A 19,247-nucleotide genomic window follows, 5' to 3' on the forward strand; every position below is an offset into this window, starting at 1 on the left:
GCACGGGATGCCTGCTGAATGATTTCAGCAGGCATCCCGGGCCGATCCCCGCCCGGCACACGGCGGGGGCCGTAATTCTCCATGACGTACGCCTACGTCATGGGTCCTTAAGAACCAGGGTGTTATGACGTAGGCGTACGTCTAGGGTCCTGAACAGGTTAATGGATAAATGCAGCACACCAAGCGGATGAAATCAAAAGTGGGGGGTTTATTCCATTATGTAAACACAACGTTTCAGTAGCCCAACACTACCTTTTTCAAGTGAATTCAAGTGGTGGGTGAGGGGTTTGTATACACATCCCCTAATCATTAGTAGTGTTGCTCGCGAATATTCGCAATGCGAATTTTATTTGCGAATATCGCATATTCACGAATTTGCCAATATAGCACTATATATTCGAAATTACGAATATTCTTTTTTGGTTTTTTTTCACAGTACACATCACAGTGATCATCCCTCTCTTCTTCCAGCTTGTGTGGTGTAAAGAAGGCTCTAATACTACTGTGTGAGACTGGCGTACAAATTTTCGCATATGCGAATTTTCGCTTATGGTAATTTTCGCATATGGTAATTTCCGCATATGCAAATTTTCGGATATGCGAATTTTTCTCTTATGCGAAAATAAAACGTGAATATTACAAATATGCGAATTTAGCGAATATATGACGAATATTCGTCCATATATTCGTGAAATATCGCGAATTCGAACATGGCCTATGCCGCTCAAAACTAATCATTAGTAACATCACATTAAGTTGCATATATAATAATGTTTACATTCTAATAAACATAATACATAAAACGTCCCCATATACAGTGGGAAAAAAAATATTTAGTCAGCCACCAATTGTGCTAGTTCTCCCACTTAAAAAATATGAGAGAGGCCTGTAATTTTCATCATAGGTATCTCAACATAATGAGGAAAAAACATGCATAAAATCACATTGTCTGATTTTTTAAGAATTTATTTGCAAATTATGGTGGAAAATAGGTATTTGGTCAATAACAAAACGTTTTCTCTAAGACTTCACAAGGATTTCACACACTGTTGCTGGTATTTTGGGCCATTCCTCCATGCAGATCTTCTCTAGAGCAGTGATGTTTTGGGGCTGTCGCTGGGCAACATGGACTTTCGACTCCCTCCAAAGGTTTTCTATGGGGTTGAGATCTGGAGACTAGCTAGGCCACTCCAGGACCATGAAATTACGAAGCCACTCCTTCATTGCCCGGGCAGTGTGTTTGGGATCATTGTCATGCTGAAAGACCCAGCCATGTTTCATGTTCAATGCCCTTGCTGATGGTAGGAGGTTTTCACTCAAAATCCCCATTCATTATTTCTTTACACTGATGAATTGTCTTGGTCCCTTTGCAGAAAAACAGCCCCAAAGCGTGATGTTTCCACCCCCATGCTTCACAAGTAGGTATGGTGTTCTTTGGATGCAACTCAGCATTCTTTCTCCTCCAAACAGAACAAATTGAGTTTTTATCAAAAAGTTCTACTTTGGTTTCATCTGACCATATGACATTCTCCCAATTCTCTTCTGGATCATCCAAATTCTCTCTAGCAAACTTCAGATGGGCCCGGACATGTACTGGCTTAAGCAGGGGGACACGTCTGGCACTGCATGATTTGAGTCCCTGGTGGCGTAGTGTGTTACTGATGGTAGCCTTTGTTACTTTGGTCCCAGCTCTTTGCAGGTCATTCACTAGGTCCTTGTGTGGTTCTTGGATTTTTGCTCACTGTTCTTGTGATCATTTTGACACAAGATCTTGCATGGAACCCCAGATTGAGGGAGATTATCAGTGGTCTTGTATGTCTTCCATTTTCTAATAATTGCTCCCACAGTTGATTTCTTCACACCGGGCTGCTTGCCTATTCAAACAGGTGCCATTAATACAGGTAAGAAGTGGAGGACAGAGTAGACTCTTAAAGAACAAGTTACAGGTCTGTGAGAGCCAGAAATCTTGCTTGTTTGTAGGTGACCAAATACTTATTTTACTGAAAAATTTACCAATTAATTTATTAGAAATTCTACAATGTGATTTCCTGTATTCTCCCCCCCCCCCCCCCCCCCCCATTCTGTCTCTCATAGTTGAGGTATACATATGATGAAAATTACAGGCCTCTCTCATCTTTTTAAGTGGGAGAACTTGCACTATTGGTGGCTGACTAAATACTTTTCCCCCCACTGTACAATATAGTTATACATATATATATATATATATATATATATATATGCAGCAGACTCCAAAGTAAAGCAAGCTGTTGTCTTTTTATTTGTTACCAAATAAATACAAATAAAAAGACAACAGCTTGCTTTACTTTGGAGTCTGCTGCTTCTGTGCTGTGACCAATTTCTATGTGGATATCGGTATACTGGACTGGTTATCCGGGTGATCACCTGCACTAAACAGCTGGGGCCCAGTGCTGTTCTCCCTCTTCTCTGTATATATATATATATATATATATATATATATATATATATGGTAGCAATTTCTTGTACCGCTCTCTACCCCGATCAGCCTCTGGAACACCTGCACAAGGACACGCCGGTCCCGCCCTCGGCCTTGTACAACAATAAAAGAAAGGATTGTCCGGCGCTAGGCTTGCAGGTAAAAGCTTGCCTTTATTTGGATAATCCAACAGAAGTCACTTGACAGAGGACAATGGCTGACGCGTTTCGCACCTAAGTGCTTAATCGCAGACAGTCTACATATATATATATATATATATATATATATATATATATATATATGCACCGTGTACACATGGATGCACAAAATTATGTTTGTTAGAATGTAAACATTATTATATGTAACTCAATGTGATGTAACTAATGGCAAAGTGAAACTTTGTCTGTCTTTACATTATGGAGTAAACAACCACTTTTGATTTCACCGGCTTGGTGTGCTGCATTTATCCGTTTACTATTGTGTTGGACTTGGTAACTGCAGTCCTATACATGCGTGCACCCATCTTCATTATTTAATTTAAATTTTCTTTTTTGGATGTGCTGCTATCTATCTATCTAGCAATTAAATAGGCAGTAATATGGTGACAAAAAAGTTTGGTCTTCATTCACACAATTGTGTAAGGCAATGTTTCAGCTGGCTAACCCAGACATTTTCAGGCAATGAATGATACAACCATGTGAGCTTATATGGCCACATAGGGCCACAGCTGAACAGCAGATATCTGAAGCACCATAGGGCTTCTGGAGGAATGTTCCACTTCTGGCTCTATACCTTGTAATATATTTAGTAATAAAATTTCCAAAAGCCCTATGCTGCACCCCTGGTGCTTCAGATAGCTGTTTAGCGGTGATCTGGGAATGCTGGGGTTTTTAGCCTGGTGTGTGTCTCACGCAACAATCCTGTCACACACTGTGCATTAAGCAGTAACTGGGAGATTGCCACGCACCCTATGCCCAGTTCTAAGATGGCGCTTGAGTCGCTTAGGCTGGGTTCACACCACGTTTTCTTAAATACGGTTCCCGTATACGGTTTGGAGGAGAGGGGCGGGGCTTAATCGCGGCGCCCGCACTCAGCTGTATTCGGGAACCGTATTTAATGCAAGTCTATGAGCCGACCGGAGTGAACCGCAGCCTCCGGTCGGCTTCGTTTTCGTCCGTATGCGGTTTCCCGACCGCAGGCAAAAAGGTGGTCGCCCATGTTTTTGCCTGCGGTCGGGAAACCGCATACGGCCGAAAACGAAGCCGACTGCAGGCTGCGGTTCACTCCGGTCGGCTAATAGACTTGCATTAAATACGGTTCCCGAATACGGCTGAGTGCGGGCGCCGCGATTAAGCCCCGCCCCTCTCCTCCAAACCGTATACGGGAACCGTATTTAAGAAAACGTGGTGTGAACCCAGCCTTACTCTCTCTGTACATATGCGCATCCAGATGCTTACTGGTTGCCTGATTACGGGCCGACCTTTGACAGTTACCAGACGTCACTTCCAGTTTGTACACCGTATGCCCCTTGGAGCAGCATCTTTATTGTTATGCTGATATGGACAGTATGAGTGCCCCTGTCCCCGCCCATTTAATTATTATTCAGTCTGACTGCACCTGGATACTTTATGTAGATACATGAATTTTTAAGTATACTGAGCAATAGTGAATTATGATCATGATATATGTATATCTAACATTTGATGTATTATGAGGAACATTTCCTATTTTACTTTAGCCACTGTAAAAATAAAAAAACATACTCACTTACCGACATCCCCTGCAGCTCCCGCTATGACATCATTTTTTCCCCCCACCCTTCACTTTGCTTTCTACTTCCAAGATAGTCTCAGTAGTGACAGGCCGCTTACTAAGGCAGGATACCACTGCCGCGATGACATCATAGCGGGAGAGTGTGTTCCAAGCAATATATAAATAAAATGTACATATCCCCTCTTATAATAATATTTTATACAGCACCAACATAAATATCTACATCAGTTACATGGGTTGTTCGTAACAGTTCATAACTTTAGCAAGTGTAATGAAACCTTTAAACATGACCTAAAACACATGGAAAGACAGAACACAGATAATCAGTCTGTTAAACAGAAAAATATAATATTTATAAATGATAAGAATCTAAACAATGTTATATAGCTATAGAAGCAGGCTGACAGATTAAAATATGATTGTTGGCAGAAAAAGGCCAACTGGTCTATCTAGTCTGCCTTTATTTTATTTTTGTTCTAAGCAGGGGTCAAGTTCTGGGGAAAAAAGTGAGGAAACTCACCCAAGATTTTCACTCAAGGGCGGGTCCTGCAGGACTCCTGCTAATGGGAACGGTGTCCCCTCTGTGGGAAAAGTGCAGGAACTCTGTTCCCACGCTCTCCTGCAGCCCTGGTTCTAAGGCTAAATATATGTTCATTCCAGATAAATCATCTGCTGGGAGTTTCTTCTACTTTTTCAGTAAAATATCATTTCTCACACTGCTTCAGATGCCCCTATCTTGTCCTTGTCATTTAACCCTATAACATATATAAAGATTTTGATCATGCAACCCCCCCCCTTCCCTTCTTTCGATACATATTATACAGACTATACAGATTTAGTTCTGTCTTTCTTGATATGTTTATGCTTAAGTCTCTTCACCATTTTTGTAGTTTTGTTTTGGACTTTATCTATTCTATCAATGATTTTTGTATGTGAGGTCTCCAGAACTGGACACAGTATTCCAGACGTGCTCTCACTGGAGCTCCATACAGCAGGTTCACAATCTCACTCTTCCTTTTGATTAAAAGTCTAGCTACATAGCCAAGCGTTAAATATTTTGAGGCTTTCCTCGATCAAAGTCCAAGAAATATAAAAATAGAAACGCGCAGCAGTCCTCCAATAAAGTGCAAAAAAGTGGATTTATTAGCTCACATAGCAGCAAATATGTGCTGCTATGTGAGCTAATAAATACACTTTTATGCACTTTATTGCAGGACTGCTGTGCTTTTCTATATATATATATATATATATATATATATATATATATATATACATATATATATAATGAGAAGAAAAAGAAGAGGCAAACAAACACCTATGCAAATTGTCTATGTGTCCAAACAATAGTAAAACAAAACAACAAGGTGAGAAAGGGAGAATTTATTAATTTAAATGTCATAGATAAATACATAGAGACAGATAAGTAGATTAGTTTTTTAGCATATTCTGCTGTGATATCACAATGTGTTGCCTCTGGTTTCCATAGGACTGCCAGTAAACATTCGGAAATATGTTAACACAATGAGTTCTCACTATGCGCAACAAACAGTAAAAACAGAAATGTACTCTGTATAATAAGACTATTTCATACAGTGAATATGTTATTAAAATTAAGAATAACCACTTACCTCTAAGGAAGGTCAGAAATAAAAATATCCATAGATAGAAACCATAAGCTAGGAACCTCAGACACTTTTCTGATAGCATTGTACAATTACACTAGGTCCAGCGAGACAGATGGGAATACAAATCACAGGCTGGCTTCACACAAATCCGAAATAGACTCTTTTAGCTGTTGTCCAAATAAAACATCTTCATTGAAAAAGCAATAGCAGCAATAAAACATTGTATCCCACAGGTGACATAAACTTCCAGATGTTGCTACATCCTGACTGAGCAGAATACAGTGCAGGGATAGTGCTGGAATCTACTCATCTATTATCTGCTACAGAAAAATGGGAGAAAAAGGGAAGCCAGAGACCAAATATTTCTCAGTGTATAGAGGGATAGTGATTTTCTGCACTGTGCATACACAACATGCATGTGGAGGACTAGGGGGGGTGAGGGATGCTCAGAGCTGTGGAGCATAAAGCAGCTTAAGCACCTACCAGATCTGCACTCCACTTGCTCTGCTGTGTATATAGTTGGTCTTCAGCTGGGTCAGCAGTGGGACTATATAACCACTAGTTAGGCGAACAATGCCATTCTAATTTACAAGTTTGGTTCAGGGCACCCCATAAACCATATGAGGGCTTGTTTTTTGTGCAACCAATTTTATTTTTTAATGATATCTTTCAGCTTACCATAAAATGTATGGCGTAACCAAAAATAAATATTATTTATGGTGGGAAATTGAAAAGAAAACCACCATTCTGCACCTTTTGTGTATTTCATTTTTTTATGCAGTGCACTTTACGGTAAAACGGACATGTTCTTTTTTATTCTGTGGTGTGGGTCAATATGATTGAAATCGTTTCTGCCATGCTGAAGGTCACAAATAAAAGTAAAATATTTATGATATACTTCACTTCTCTTCTGATTCCACTCGCATTCAGACGGTAAATAAACTGCATCAAAATTGCACTTAATGACTTTTTACTTTGAGCTAACTTTCGTGGTCTCTTTGGTCTGCATTAGCGAATGCAAAGACAAAAACGGAACAGACCCGTGCGCATCTAAGCACAGTATTATTTTTGACAGGGGTGAAATAGGTGAAGATAGATTTTCCACTCACCTTAAGGTGTTGTACTTAGAGCACAACACCTAATGTCGCTTGATTCCCACACCTGGGGAAGAAGAAAGCTGTGGAGGAGTGCAGCCTGCACCGATCCTGTGATCCACCAAGGGAGGACGGTCTGTGGTACTGTAGAAATGACGTGGAGATGCAAAAATCCCCCGGTCCAAAAGGGGGTGCCTCTTCGTCAAGTTCTGATTGGTGGTGCATTCTTACGTGTCTTATATACACGTCAAAGCCCGCGAAAATCATTTCACATAATCACATAATTATATCCTATGAAAACCTTGACAACAATACAAATTAAACATTGATTCTTACATTCTAAAAAACATAATAAAAATGAATACGTGATGGTACACAGAGTGTTAGAACATTTAGTGTTTTCCAATGTAATTGTCAGTATCACTCGGAAGCTGGGCTCTTGAGGACAATCATTGTCCGGGTCAGTTTCTACATTACAGCGCTTCAGTGGGTGCGCGCTCTACATGAATGAAGAAGTCGATCTCTGTGGACATTCACGGGAGCGGCCGTGGTCGAGATGGGAGACCTTCTGGGGTCAGGGGGTATTTTCATACTTTTATCCAAACAGTGAGTTGATGGACTTTTGGTGTTCGTGGTATGTTATGGCGGGGGAAACAAGTCGCACCGCCGTGGCTGTCAACTGTGGGCGGAGGGACCTACTAGCTGTCTTCGCAAACTCCAGAGCGGGCAGCAATGTGGATGGAAAACACTGTGGCAAACACCAGTGCTAATACTAGCCATATATGGGCCAAGGAACATTCATATAGTGTATATATTTAGATATATAAGTATAATTATATAAATATAATTTTAGCCGCTGCAGTAATCAGTGTAATGAAGGGAAAGGGACATTTCGTCCCAAGATGGAATTACGGGGGTGGTTAATATATGGATAGCTAATTACTGACCAGAATTAACGGGGTATGCAAATACAGATCAAGTTCTCATATAAACTCATTGTATTGGGAGGGGAAGAAAGAAGGAGAAAAACTGAAAATTTTTAAGATGGATACAGATAAATGCACATGAATCTTATATAAATATCCATAAGGGGTGGGTCCCATATAAATGCATTGCAATAGATGGTAAAATATCATGTGAATCAAGTGATTTACATGGTAAGCAAAAGGAGGTATTGGTATAGAACAAATTACAGAACAAATTGATATTAACAGTATTTTTAAAAAGTTTTTTAATTATTTTTAAACCCTGCTACCTCAGGTATTATCAGGTTTTATGTGTGGATATATATGTTGTATATAGCCATTTCCATGTATATATATTATCATTTTTATATAGTTTTTTTTGTATGTTTTTGAGAATTGATATATTCAATTATGTTATATTCCTTATTACTACAGGGATGAAAGAATGGGGGATAATTAGGTATGGATTTATTAACTTATAAGTTCCACAGCTTCATTTAGCCCATATGGCTGGAGTGTTTGGAGACTATAAATCCAATACATTTCTTTCCTGGCAAGGGTCTCAAACCTGTTCCTATTTTCTGATGGGATTTGTTCCAGCGGAGTGATGGAAAATTGGGCTGATATTCCCTCATGTGCTTGGCAGATATGTCTTGACAGACCATGGAACATATATTTCCTTTTTATATTGGATCTGTGTTGGTTTAACCTCAAATGTAGAGGTTGGGTGGTCCGTCCCACATACTGTTTGCCGCATTGACATTCTATAAGGTAGACCACAAAGTCTGTTTGACATGTAAGAAACTGTGTAATGGGCTAAATGAAGCGGTGGAACTTATAAGTTAATAAATCCATACCTAATTATCCCCCATTCTTTCATCCCTGTAGTAATAAGGAATATAACATAATTGAATATATCAATTCTCAAAAACATACAAAAAAACTATATAAAAATGATAATATATATAGATGGAAATGGCTATATACAAAATATATATCCACACATAAAACTTGATAATACCTGAGGTATCAGGGTTTATAAATAATTTAAAAACTTTTTAAAAATACTGTTAATATCAATTTGTTCTGTAATTTGTTCTGTACCAATACCTTCTTTTGCTTACCATGTAAATCACTTGATTCACATGATATTTTACCATGATATTTTACCATCTATCGCAATGCATTTATATGGAACCCACCCCTTATGGATATTTATATAAGATTCATGTGCATTTATCTGTATCCATCTTAAAATTTTTCAGTTTTTCTCCTTCTTTCTTCCCCTCCCAATACAATGAGTTTATATGAGAACTTGATCTGTATTTGCATACCCCGTTAATTCTGGTCAGTAATTAGCTATCCATATATTAACCACCCCGGTAATTCCGTCTTGGGACGAAATGTCCCTTTCCCTTCATTACACTGATTACTGCAGCGGCTAAAATTATATTTATATAATTATACTTATATATCTAAATATATACACTATATGAATGTTCCTTGGCCCATATATGGCTAGTATTAGCACTGGTGTTTGCCACGGTGTTTTCCATCCACATTGCTGCCCGCTCTGGAGTTTGCGAAGACAGCTAGTAGGTCCCTCCGCCCACAGTTGACAGCCACAGTGGTGCGACTTGTTTCCCCCGCCATAACATACCACGAACACCAAAAGTCCATCAACTCACTGTTTGGATAAAAGTATGAAAATACCCCCTGACCCCAGAAGGTCTCCCATCTCGACCACGGCCGCTCCCGTGAATGTCCACAGAGATCGGCTTCTTCATTCATCTAGAGCGCGCACCCACTGAAGCGCTGTAATGTAGAAACTGACCCAGACAATGATTGTCCTCAAGAGCCCAGCTTCCGAGTGATACTGACAATTACATTGGAAAACACTAAATGTTCTAACACTCTGTGTACCATCACGTATTCATTTTTATTACGTAAGAATCAATGTTTAATTTGTATTGTTGTGAAGGTTTTCACAGGATATAATTATGTGATTACATGAAATGATTTTCGCGGGCTCTGACGTGTATATAAGACACGTCAGAATGCACCACCAATCAGAACCTGACGAAGAGGGGGTTCCCGCCCCTCGAAACGTTGTTCCTTTTCTTAAATAAATCTTCTTTGTTTTACTATAAGTCGGCTTCCATGCTGGTTTTTATGGCCTAATTAACTGCCGTGATCTAAGAAGAGGAGAGCGCCGCTCAGAAGCACCCCCTTTTGGACCTGGGGATTTTTGCATCTCCACGTCATTCCTTTGGTCTGCATTAATTATGGGGTCTGGTTTGGGGTTTGTATCTGTTTAAAGGTTTGGTCTGTTTTTATTCAGTTGCTGGATCTATGTTGTAAATAGTTTTTAATGTTGGTGTTGCGGTCTTAATCCATCCTAAATGCCGAAGCCATACTCTTCTTAAAGGGGTACTCTGGTGGAAAACTTTTTTTTTTTTTTTTATGAACTGGTGCCAGAAAGTTAAACAGATTTGTAAATAACTTATCTTAAAAAAATCTTAATCCTTTTAGTACTTTTTAGCAGCTGTATGCTACAGGGGAAATTCTTTACTTTTTGAATTTCTTTTTTATGTTGTCCACAGGGCTCTCTGCTGACACCTCTGTCCGTGTCAGGAACTGTCCAGAGCAGCATAGGCTTGCTATGAGGATTTTCTCCTGCTCTGGACAGTTCCTCATATGGGCATCAGGTGTCATACGGGCATCAGGAAGGATCTGCGCTTGTCTTGGGCTAAATGGCTATGCCGTGAGATTACCATAACACTGTGGCTAGCTTTCTCTGAACTTGTATTTCCTGTTTTCAGTTTTCCTGTTTGCCTACAAATCCCATGATACCATTTTCCTCTTTCCCACACATCAGCTACCCCACCCATTGAAACATAAATGAGCTGCAGACCTATGGTTTTCAATCAGGGTGTCTCCAGCTGTTGCATTACTTGCAGATTGCTCTCTCCACCCATTGAAGCAGACAGGCTCCCTGTCATCAGCTGACTAGTGAGTCAGGTCTCGACTGCATTGCAAGCTGGGAAAATTCAGAGACAGCAGTAATTTTGTATGCTGGTAAAAATAAATATTGGAATGAAAATCACATAAGAATTGTGAGAAAACCATCACACACAGGTACAAGCACTATATTATGAACTACACTAACTTAATAGCCCATGTAACATAGTCAAATAAAAAAAAATCTACGGAATACTGTACCGCTCACTCCCGTCTCCTCAGACTTATACTTTACATCCACAGTTTTAAACCTTAAGACACAACTCTTCAAGCAGACCTATAGCGTTCCCTAATTGTCCTCCCCTACTATCACTTTACCCCCTTTTGAGACCACTGGGAACATGTTCGGCAGTCCCCTCTTACGCTCTAAGCACTTTAGACATTGAGAGATTAGCTAGTGACTGGTTCACCCTCCTTTATGTAACCTACCTTATTTATAAAACATGGCTGGACCATAGTTTTAATAAAAGGACGTTTTACCTTTTGACAATCCAATTCCTCATAGTCTATAAGCTCTCTATGAGCTCTCTATGAGCAGGGCCCTCACTCCTCCTGTTTGAATATTTACTGTATAATATTGTAATGTATGGTACTTGTCTTTATTTGCATTCCCAAAATTATAGAGTTCTGTAGAATCTGCTGGCACTATATAAATACTATTATTATTATTTAGTGGTGCGTTCTGAGTTTTGAAATAATTTTGACGTCTGAGATCTGAATTTATTTTGGCGTCTGATTTGAGGCTTGATTCCTCTACCACGCCATATATTTTCATTTATAAGGGTAGGAGAAGTGCATTGCAGTTGCAGTACAAAGAAAAGAGTCTCAAAAGGGAGTACAGTTGAACATAGCAATGTTTCTTGTGGATTTAAGAAGTAAAGAAGGAGGATGGGCCATAGCTAATAGTGCTTGCCACTACGTTGAACAGAGAAGAACTAGAAATCCATTTGGTATTGGAGTAGAGTTGCAGTTCAAGGACCCAACTTCCCCAAGTAAAATGTATGGATGTGCCCCTGCACATGATTCTTAAAACTCACCTGGAATGATATGCAGGCTTTATTTACATAGGATACATGAATTAAAATAATTCTTAAAAATGTATAGCAAGTATACTAACCATAAGAGAATGCAGAAGTCAATTTTATTCTGAAAAAAGTGACAGTATTATAGTATGTGTGGTAGCGGGGTGTGTGGTGCAGGGCAGATGTTGTTACCCTAGAGGCAGATGGCATTAACCCCTTGTATTCGTGACCTCAAGGCGTGGTTTAGCCTATAACCACCGGAAGGTATACCGCTGGATCCTGGGCTAGGCACAGCAGCAATAAAGACTCCGATGCCAAGTTACAGACAACGATAGCTTTACTGAGGGTAGACAGATGGTAAAGTCTATACAGTTCAGCCAGGGCCCAAGGAGGTGACCAGTGACTCAGAGACCTTAAGGGCTTGCTGGGACTTGTAGTAGGACTGGACCATTGAATGCAGACCACGCTGAGTTGACAGATGACAGGGACTGACTTAACTCATAAAGCTGTGACTTTAGCTTACTTGAAATGATTTTGGCTGCAGGACTTGACTTTGAGGCCTCCAACACTCTGGACACACACACTAGACACTACTGCACTGGACCTCAGCTTAGCAGAAGAGCAGAGCTCAAAGAGAGAGACGCTAGCCCCACCCAGGGCTTATATGGGGGAGACTAGCAGGGAGCCCATAGGTCACTCTTGGGATCATCTGGTCACTGGTACCTCCTCGGTAACAATCACATGACATATCACATGGTATAACTCTTAAAGCAACATTACATTTTATAACACTTTACAAGGTAAAACATATTTACAATGGGCAAACAAGTGCAGGGGGCCTTGAGGACACTGAAGGAGGCTGCCTGACAGGACAGCAGGAGCACAGGGTAACACCTCCAATACTGGGCCACCACATATGTTCCTGTGCTGCAAATACGTTGCAGGAAAATCACTTCTATATATCAGTATGGCTCTTTCTGTAGGTGGTGCAAGGTTTTCTGCATCCAATTCAAGAATCATTAAACTGAATGCTTCATTGCTTACTTTGCTATGATTTTAGACATTATTTCTAATCTGTATTATTCAGATGAGTTTGAAACTTCCAATGGTTCTGTCCTCCAATATTTTTAAAAAGGTAAATAAAACCAATCTGCTTAGCTAGTCAGGAAAAAGTGAGTTACAGACATTGTAACATTGTATTTTTAAACGATAATACTACAAATGAAAAGAGCCACTGTATCCTTTACATGTCTTCTTGTGAATATTGAACTAGCAATATATAAATAGTTGGCTTTGAGTGAATAAGGAAAATCATGTTGGAAATATGGATAGCCCCTGAATAAGCAGGTTGTTTTGGCTAAAAGACCACACTTATGTTACAAGTCATATTGACAAATGATTATTTTCTTTATGTAGTTTATGATGCGTAGCCAAAACAAGGAGTGACTATTGTAAGAGCTGAACATTGAGTTCAAAGTATCCTATCCTACACAGGCTTGACAAAGGTAAACAGATGGAGAGTATGTTACTGAAAGCAGTAGATTCCTTTGCCCTAAAGAGAGTGTATCATCTAGATCAGGATGTCCAATGTCATTAAGGGGGTTAAAACTATATTCACACTACATTTACAGTGCCCCTTTGCCCTATGTGTAGATTAAGGATCAGATGTGTACAGTAAATGTATCCATAAATCCCCATGACCTGACATTGGCAAAAATATTGTCATTTTGGACTCTATTTGGGTGGTATACATCAGGGTTTGCAGCATGTAATTAAACAGAATGCTGCATTGCTTCCTAGTGAAGTATTGTTACGGTAATGGCAGGTGGGGGATCCCCTGGACCTGTGTGGATTATGACATGAGCTGTCCCAGGGAGCGGAGTCTAAAGTGCCGCTGCTTTTCACCAGAGCCCGCCGCAAAGCGGGATGGCCTTGCTGCGGCAGATAGCACCCAGGTCGCTACCCCCCGGCACGACTTGTCCACACAGGTAGCTGGGATGTGGCGTGGCTCAAAAGGACACTGGCAAGGCGAGGTTGAGGTAGCAGTAGGTCAGGGAAGGCGGCACAGGTGCGGGGTCAGGTAACAAGGAACAGGTACATAGACATCAGGAACACAGAAACACAGTAGCTTTCTCTAGGGCACAAAGGCAACAAAGATCCGGCAGGGATACAAGGGAGGAGCTGGTACTTAACCTCTTCAGGACATAGGGCGTATGGATACGCCCTGCATCCCGAGTCCTTAAGGACCGAGGGCGTATCCATACGCCCGTGGGAATTCCGGCCCCCACCGCTAGCCGGTTGGGGACCGGAGCCGGATGCCTGCTGAAATCGTTCAGCAGGCATCCCGGCATATCGCCCAGGGGGGGTCATTATGCCCCCCCATGTCGGCGATCGCCGCAGATCGCTGGACAATTCAGTCCAGCGATCTGCGGCGATTCCGGGTCAATCGGGTCTCCAGTGACCCGATGACCCGGAATTACTGGCTGTTCGGGGCCGTCTCTGACGGCCCCGAACAGCCAAAGCCTGCAGGGGTGAGGTGGCACTGGTGCCACCTCACGATCGCCCTGATTTGTCGGCCGGATTACCGCCCGACCAATCGGGGCGCCTGCTGCGGGTGTCACTCCCGCACCCGCTCCGCCCCTCTTCTGGAGGACGTGAGCGGGTGTGGGACGTGCACCCCGGGTGCTGGGGACCCCAATCCCCGGCGTTAATGTTGGGATCGGGGCCCCAGGAGCAGCGGCGGCGGCGGGACTTACCTGCAGCGTCTGGATCGTTGGAGGTGAGTGACAGCCTCCTGCTGTTGCTTAGCAACAGCTCCCAGCATGCAAAAAGGGCATGCTGGGAGCTGTAGTTATGCAACAGCAGGAGGCAGACCACCACAACTCCCAGCATTCCCTTATGGGCATGCTGGGACTTATGGTTTTGCAACAGCTGGAGGCACATTCTTTCTATGGAAAAGTGTACCTTCAGCTGTTGTATAACTACAACTCCCAGCTTGCACAAACAGCTAAAGTGCATGCTGGGAGTTGTAGTGGTGCATCTGCTGGTTGCATAACTACAACTCCCAGCATGCCCGTTGGCTGTCGGTGACTGCTGAGAGTTGTAGTTTTGCAACAGCTGAAGGCACACTGGTTGTGAAACTCAGAGTTTTTTTTTACCTAACTCAGTGTTTCATGACCGGTGTGCCTCCAGCTGTTGCAAACTACAACTCTCAGCAGTCACCGTACACCATGCACCGTACATGCTGGGAGTTGTAGTTTTGCAACAGCTGGAGGCACACTGGTTGTGAAACACTGAGTTAGGTCACAAACTCAGTGATACATAACCAGTGTGCCTACAGTTGTTGCAAAACTGCAACTCTCAGCAGTCACCGACAGCCAACAGGCATGCTGGGAGTTGTAGTTATGCAACAGCTGGATGTCCCCCCCCAATGTGAACGTACAGGGTACACTCACATGGGCGGAGGATTACAGTAAGTATCTGGCTGCAAATTTGAGCTGCCGCAAACTTTCTGTTGCAGCTCAAATTGCCAGCGAGAAACTACTGTGAACCCCCGCCCGTGCGACTGTACCCTAAAAACACTACACTACACTAACACAAAAAATAAAATAAAAAGTAAAAAACACTACGTATACACATACCCCTATACAACCCCCCTCCCCTCCCCAATAAAAATGAAAAACGTCTGGTACGCCACGGTTTCCAGAACGCAGCCTCCAGCTGTTGCAAAACAACTCCCAGTATTGTCGGACAGCCGTTGACTGTCCAGGCATGCTGGGAGTTTTGCAACAGCTGGAGGCACCCTGTTTGGGAATCACTGGCGTAGAATACCCCTATGTCCACCCCTATGCAAGTCCCTAATTTAGGCCTCAAATGCGCATGGCGCTCTCACTTTGGAGCCCTGTCGTATTTCAAGGCAACAGTTTAGGGTCACATATGGGGTATCGCCGTACTCGGGAGAAATTGTGTTACAAATTTTGGGGGGGTATTTTCTGCTTTTACCCTTTTTAAAAATGTAAAATTTTTGGGAAAACAAGCATTTTAGGGGAAAAAAAAATTTTTTTTTTTACATATGCAAAAGTCGTGAAACACCTGTGGGGTATAAAGGTTCACTTAACCCCTTGTTACGTTCCCCGAGGGGTCTAGTTTCCAAAATGGTATGCCATGTGGGTTTTTTTTTGCTGTCCTGGCACCATAGGGGCTTCCTAAATGCGGCATGCCCCCAGAGCAAAATTTGCGTTCAAAAAGCCAAATGTGACTCCTTCTCTTCCGAGACCTGTAGTGCGCCAGCAGAGCACTTTTTCACCCCCATATGGGGTGTTTTCTGAATCGGGAGAAATTGGGCTTCAAATTTTTAGGGGTATTTTCTGCTATTACCCTTTTTAAAAATAAACTTTTTTTGGGAAAACAAGCATTTTAGGTAAAAATTTTTTATTTTTTTTTACATTTGCAAAAGTCGTGAAACACCTGTGGGGTATTAAGGTTCACTTTATTCCATGTTACATTCCCCGAGGGGTCTAGTTTCCAAAATGGTATGCCATGTGGTTTTTTTTTTGCTGTTCTGGCACCATAAGGGCTTCCTAAAGGTAACATGCCCCCCAAAAACCATTTCAGAAAAACGTACTCTCCAAAATCCCCTTGTTGCTCCTTCCCTTCTGAGCCATCTACTGCGCCCGACGAACACTTTACATAGACATATGAGGTATGTGCTTACTCGAGAGAAATTGGGCTACAAATACAAGTAAAAATTTTGTCCTTTTACCCCTTGTAAAAATTCAAAATTTGGGTCTACAAGAACATGTAAGTGTAAAAAATGAAGATTGTGAATTTTCTCCTTCACTTTGCTGCTATTCGTGTGAAACACCTAAAGGGTTAAAACGCTGACTGAATGTCATTTTGAATACTTTGGGGGGTGTAGTTTTTATAATGGGGTCATTTATGGGGTATTTATAATATGAAGACCCTTCAAATCCACTTCAAACCTGAACTGGTCCCTGAAAAATACTGAGTTTGAAAATTTTGTGAAAAATCGGAAAATTGCTGCTGACCGTTGAAGCCCTCTGGTGTCTTCCAAAAGTAAAAACACGTCAATTTTATGATGCAAACATAAAGTAGACATATTGTATATGTGAACCAAAAAAAAAATGTATTTGTAATATCCATTTTCCTTACAAGCAGAGAGCTTCAAAGTTAGAAAAATGCAAAATTTTCAAATTTTTCATCAAATTCACGGATTTTTCACCAAGAAATGATGCAAGTATTGACAAAAATTTACCACTATGTTAAAGTAGAATATGTCACGAAAAAACAATCTCGGAATCAGATTGATAACTAAAAGCATTCCAGAGTTATTAATGTTTAAAGTGACAGTGGTCAGATGTGCAAAAAACGCTCCGGTCCTTAAGGCCAAAATGGGCTCCGTCCTGAAGGGGTTAAAGACAGGGTGCATGTATATACACTTAATTGAGTACTGACCCTTTAAATGTAAGAGCTCTGGCGCACAGGGGCCCTAGGAGGCGGGGGCACATGCGCCAGGACTGTGAGGACAGGAAGATCAGGGAGGTGAGTGACGGGCTGGGATTCGGATGCGGGCACGTCCCGCGATGCGAATCCCAGCCCTGCCGGCAGCGGGGACAAGACAAGAGAGCGCTCACGGCCAGATTGTCTGGCCGAAGCGCAGGTGTTACAAGTATACAGTAAAAAAAAAGTTGTGAGGGATACTTTTGGTGTCTATGAATAACAGTTGTTACTGAGTGGCATCTATCATAGGTATATGTCAGGGGTATACATTGGGTTGGACAAACACAGTGAGACACAATGAAAATAGCCTTAAAATACAGTATAGATAGTTCTGCCTCTCCATCTATTACTGTAAAAAATTAAAACAGTCATTGACAACCTATGTGGTACAAGGCACCTTAGTCCATTTCAGAAACTTTACAGAGCAAGAGGGGTTTGCTATGCGGATTTGCTACTGTTTTGTACAGTTCATGCCATGGACAGAGGTGGCATCAGAGAGCACAATGTCTGACTGGAAAGAATACATGACTTCCTCCAGGTCATAAAGCTGCTAATAAGTACTGGAAGACTTGAGATTTTTTAGATAGAAGTAATTTACAAATCTGTATAACTTTTTGGCACCAGTTGATTTGAATTTTTTTTTTATACCTTTAAATGGCTGTCATTGGCAGCATCATTGATGCTAGTCCTTAACAGTGGGTATCAGCTGCATATAGCAGCTTACATCTGCTATCGATCCTGCTTACTTTTCCCCCAACCCATGATGTAACTATATGTCGTAGGTTGGTAAGGGGTTAAATTATACATACATAAGATAGAGGTAGCAGCATAGAGCATCATGTATGACTGGAAAGACTACACAGCTTTCTCCCAGGCATAAAGCAGCTGATAAGTACAAGAAGGCTTGAGTTTTTTAAATTGAAGTAATTTGCAAATCTGTTTAATTCACTGGCACCAGTTGATATGATTTTTCCCCCCTCTGGAATATCCCTTTAAATGGCTGGCATTGGCAGGAACACTGTTAATCTTTAATAGCAGGTATCAGCTGCAGAAAACAGCCAACACCGATTCCGCCCTATGCTTCTCCTCCCAACCCATGATGTAAGTGTTTGTTACGGGTTGGGAAGGGGTTAAATTAAACATACACAAGAAAGATATTTGCTGATGGATATAGCTCAGAATTGAAAGATCAATTCCAAAATGTTTAAAGAAAATTATAACTCTTTTTTAACATTTGAATCTAAATCTTACTACCCATTCCCTCTTCCTGTAAAAACAGCCTTCTCCATGTAAAAAAGTTATGGGTCTTGGAGTGTGGCAACACAATTTTATATTTTTATAAAAGAAAAAGTGTTTCTATTGTTCCAAAGTAGTAAAACTATATAAATGTATTTTGTTGTAATGGTACTGGCCCAGGGAATAAAGTTCTTTTATTTTTACCGTACGGTGAGCAGCATACATATAAAACACACAAAAATACCCCTCTCCCCCAAAAAATTTAATAAAAGTTAATGAACACTAACATAGTGTATTTAAAAGTACAACTCTCCTCACAAAAAACAACCATATGACTTTTTTTTTTTTTTACAGAAAAAAAAAAGGTAAGATGGATTACAAATTTTTTTTTGTGTTTTTGTTAAAGCAATATAACAGAGCATCAGATTTTAACCTATGGAAGGGGTACTCTTCTGCTACAGCATTCGGAACATTTTGTTCCCCTCATGACGTCATGCCACTCCCCCTCAATGCAATGGGGTGTGGCACGTCACGAC

General features: G+C 41.2%; 1 protein-coding gene across 1 annotated transcript in view; it reads right to left on the reverse strand.

Moving 5' to 3' along the window:
• Positions 1 to 6,355, reverse strand: part of LOC130364892 (neuronal acetylcholine receptor subunit alpha-7-like) — a 191,326-nt gene extending 184,971 nt beyond the window's left edge. The window contains exon 1 of the mRNA XM_056568819.1: positions 5,857 to 6,355. Coding sequence (XP_056424794.1) covers positions 5,857 to 5,935 — 79 coding nt within the window. The 5' untranslated portion in view covers positions 5,936 to 6,355. The remainder of the gene's footprint in view (positions 1 to 5,856) is intronic.
• Between the last annotated feature and the right edge of the window lie 12,892 nt (positions 6,356 to 19,247).

This window comes from Hyla sarda, chromosome 1 (assembly GCF_029499605.1).
Source record: "Hyla sarda isolate aHylSar1 chromosome 1, aHylSar1.hap1, whole genome shotgun sequence".
Classification (NCBI taxonomy): domain Eukaryota; kingdom Metazoa; phylum Chordata; class Amphibia; order Anura; family Hylidae; genus Hyla; species Hyla sarda.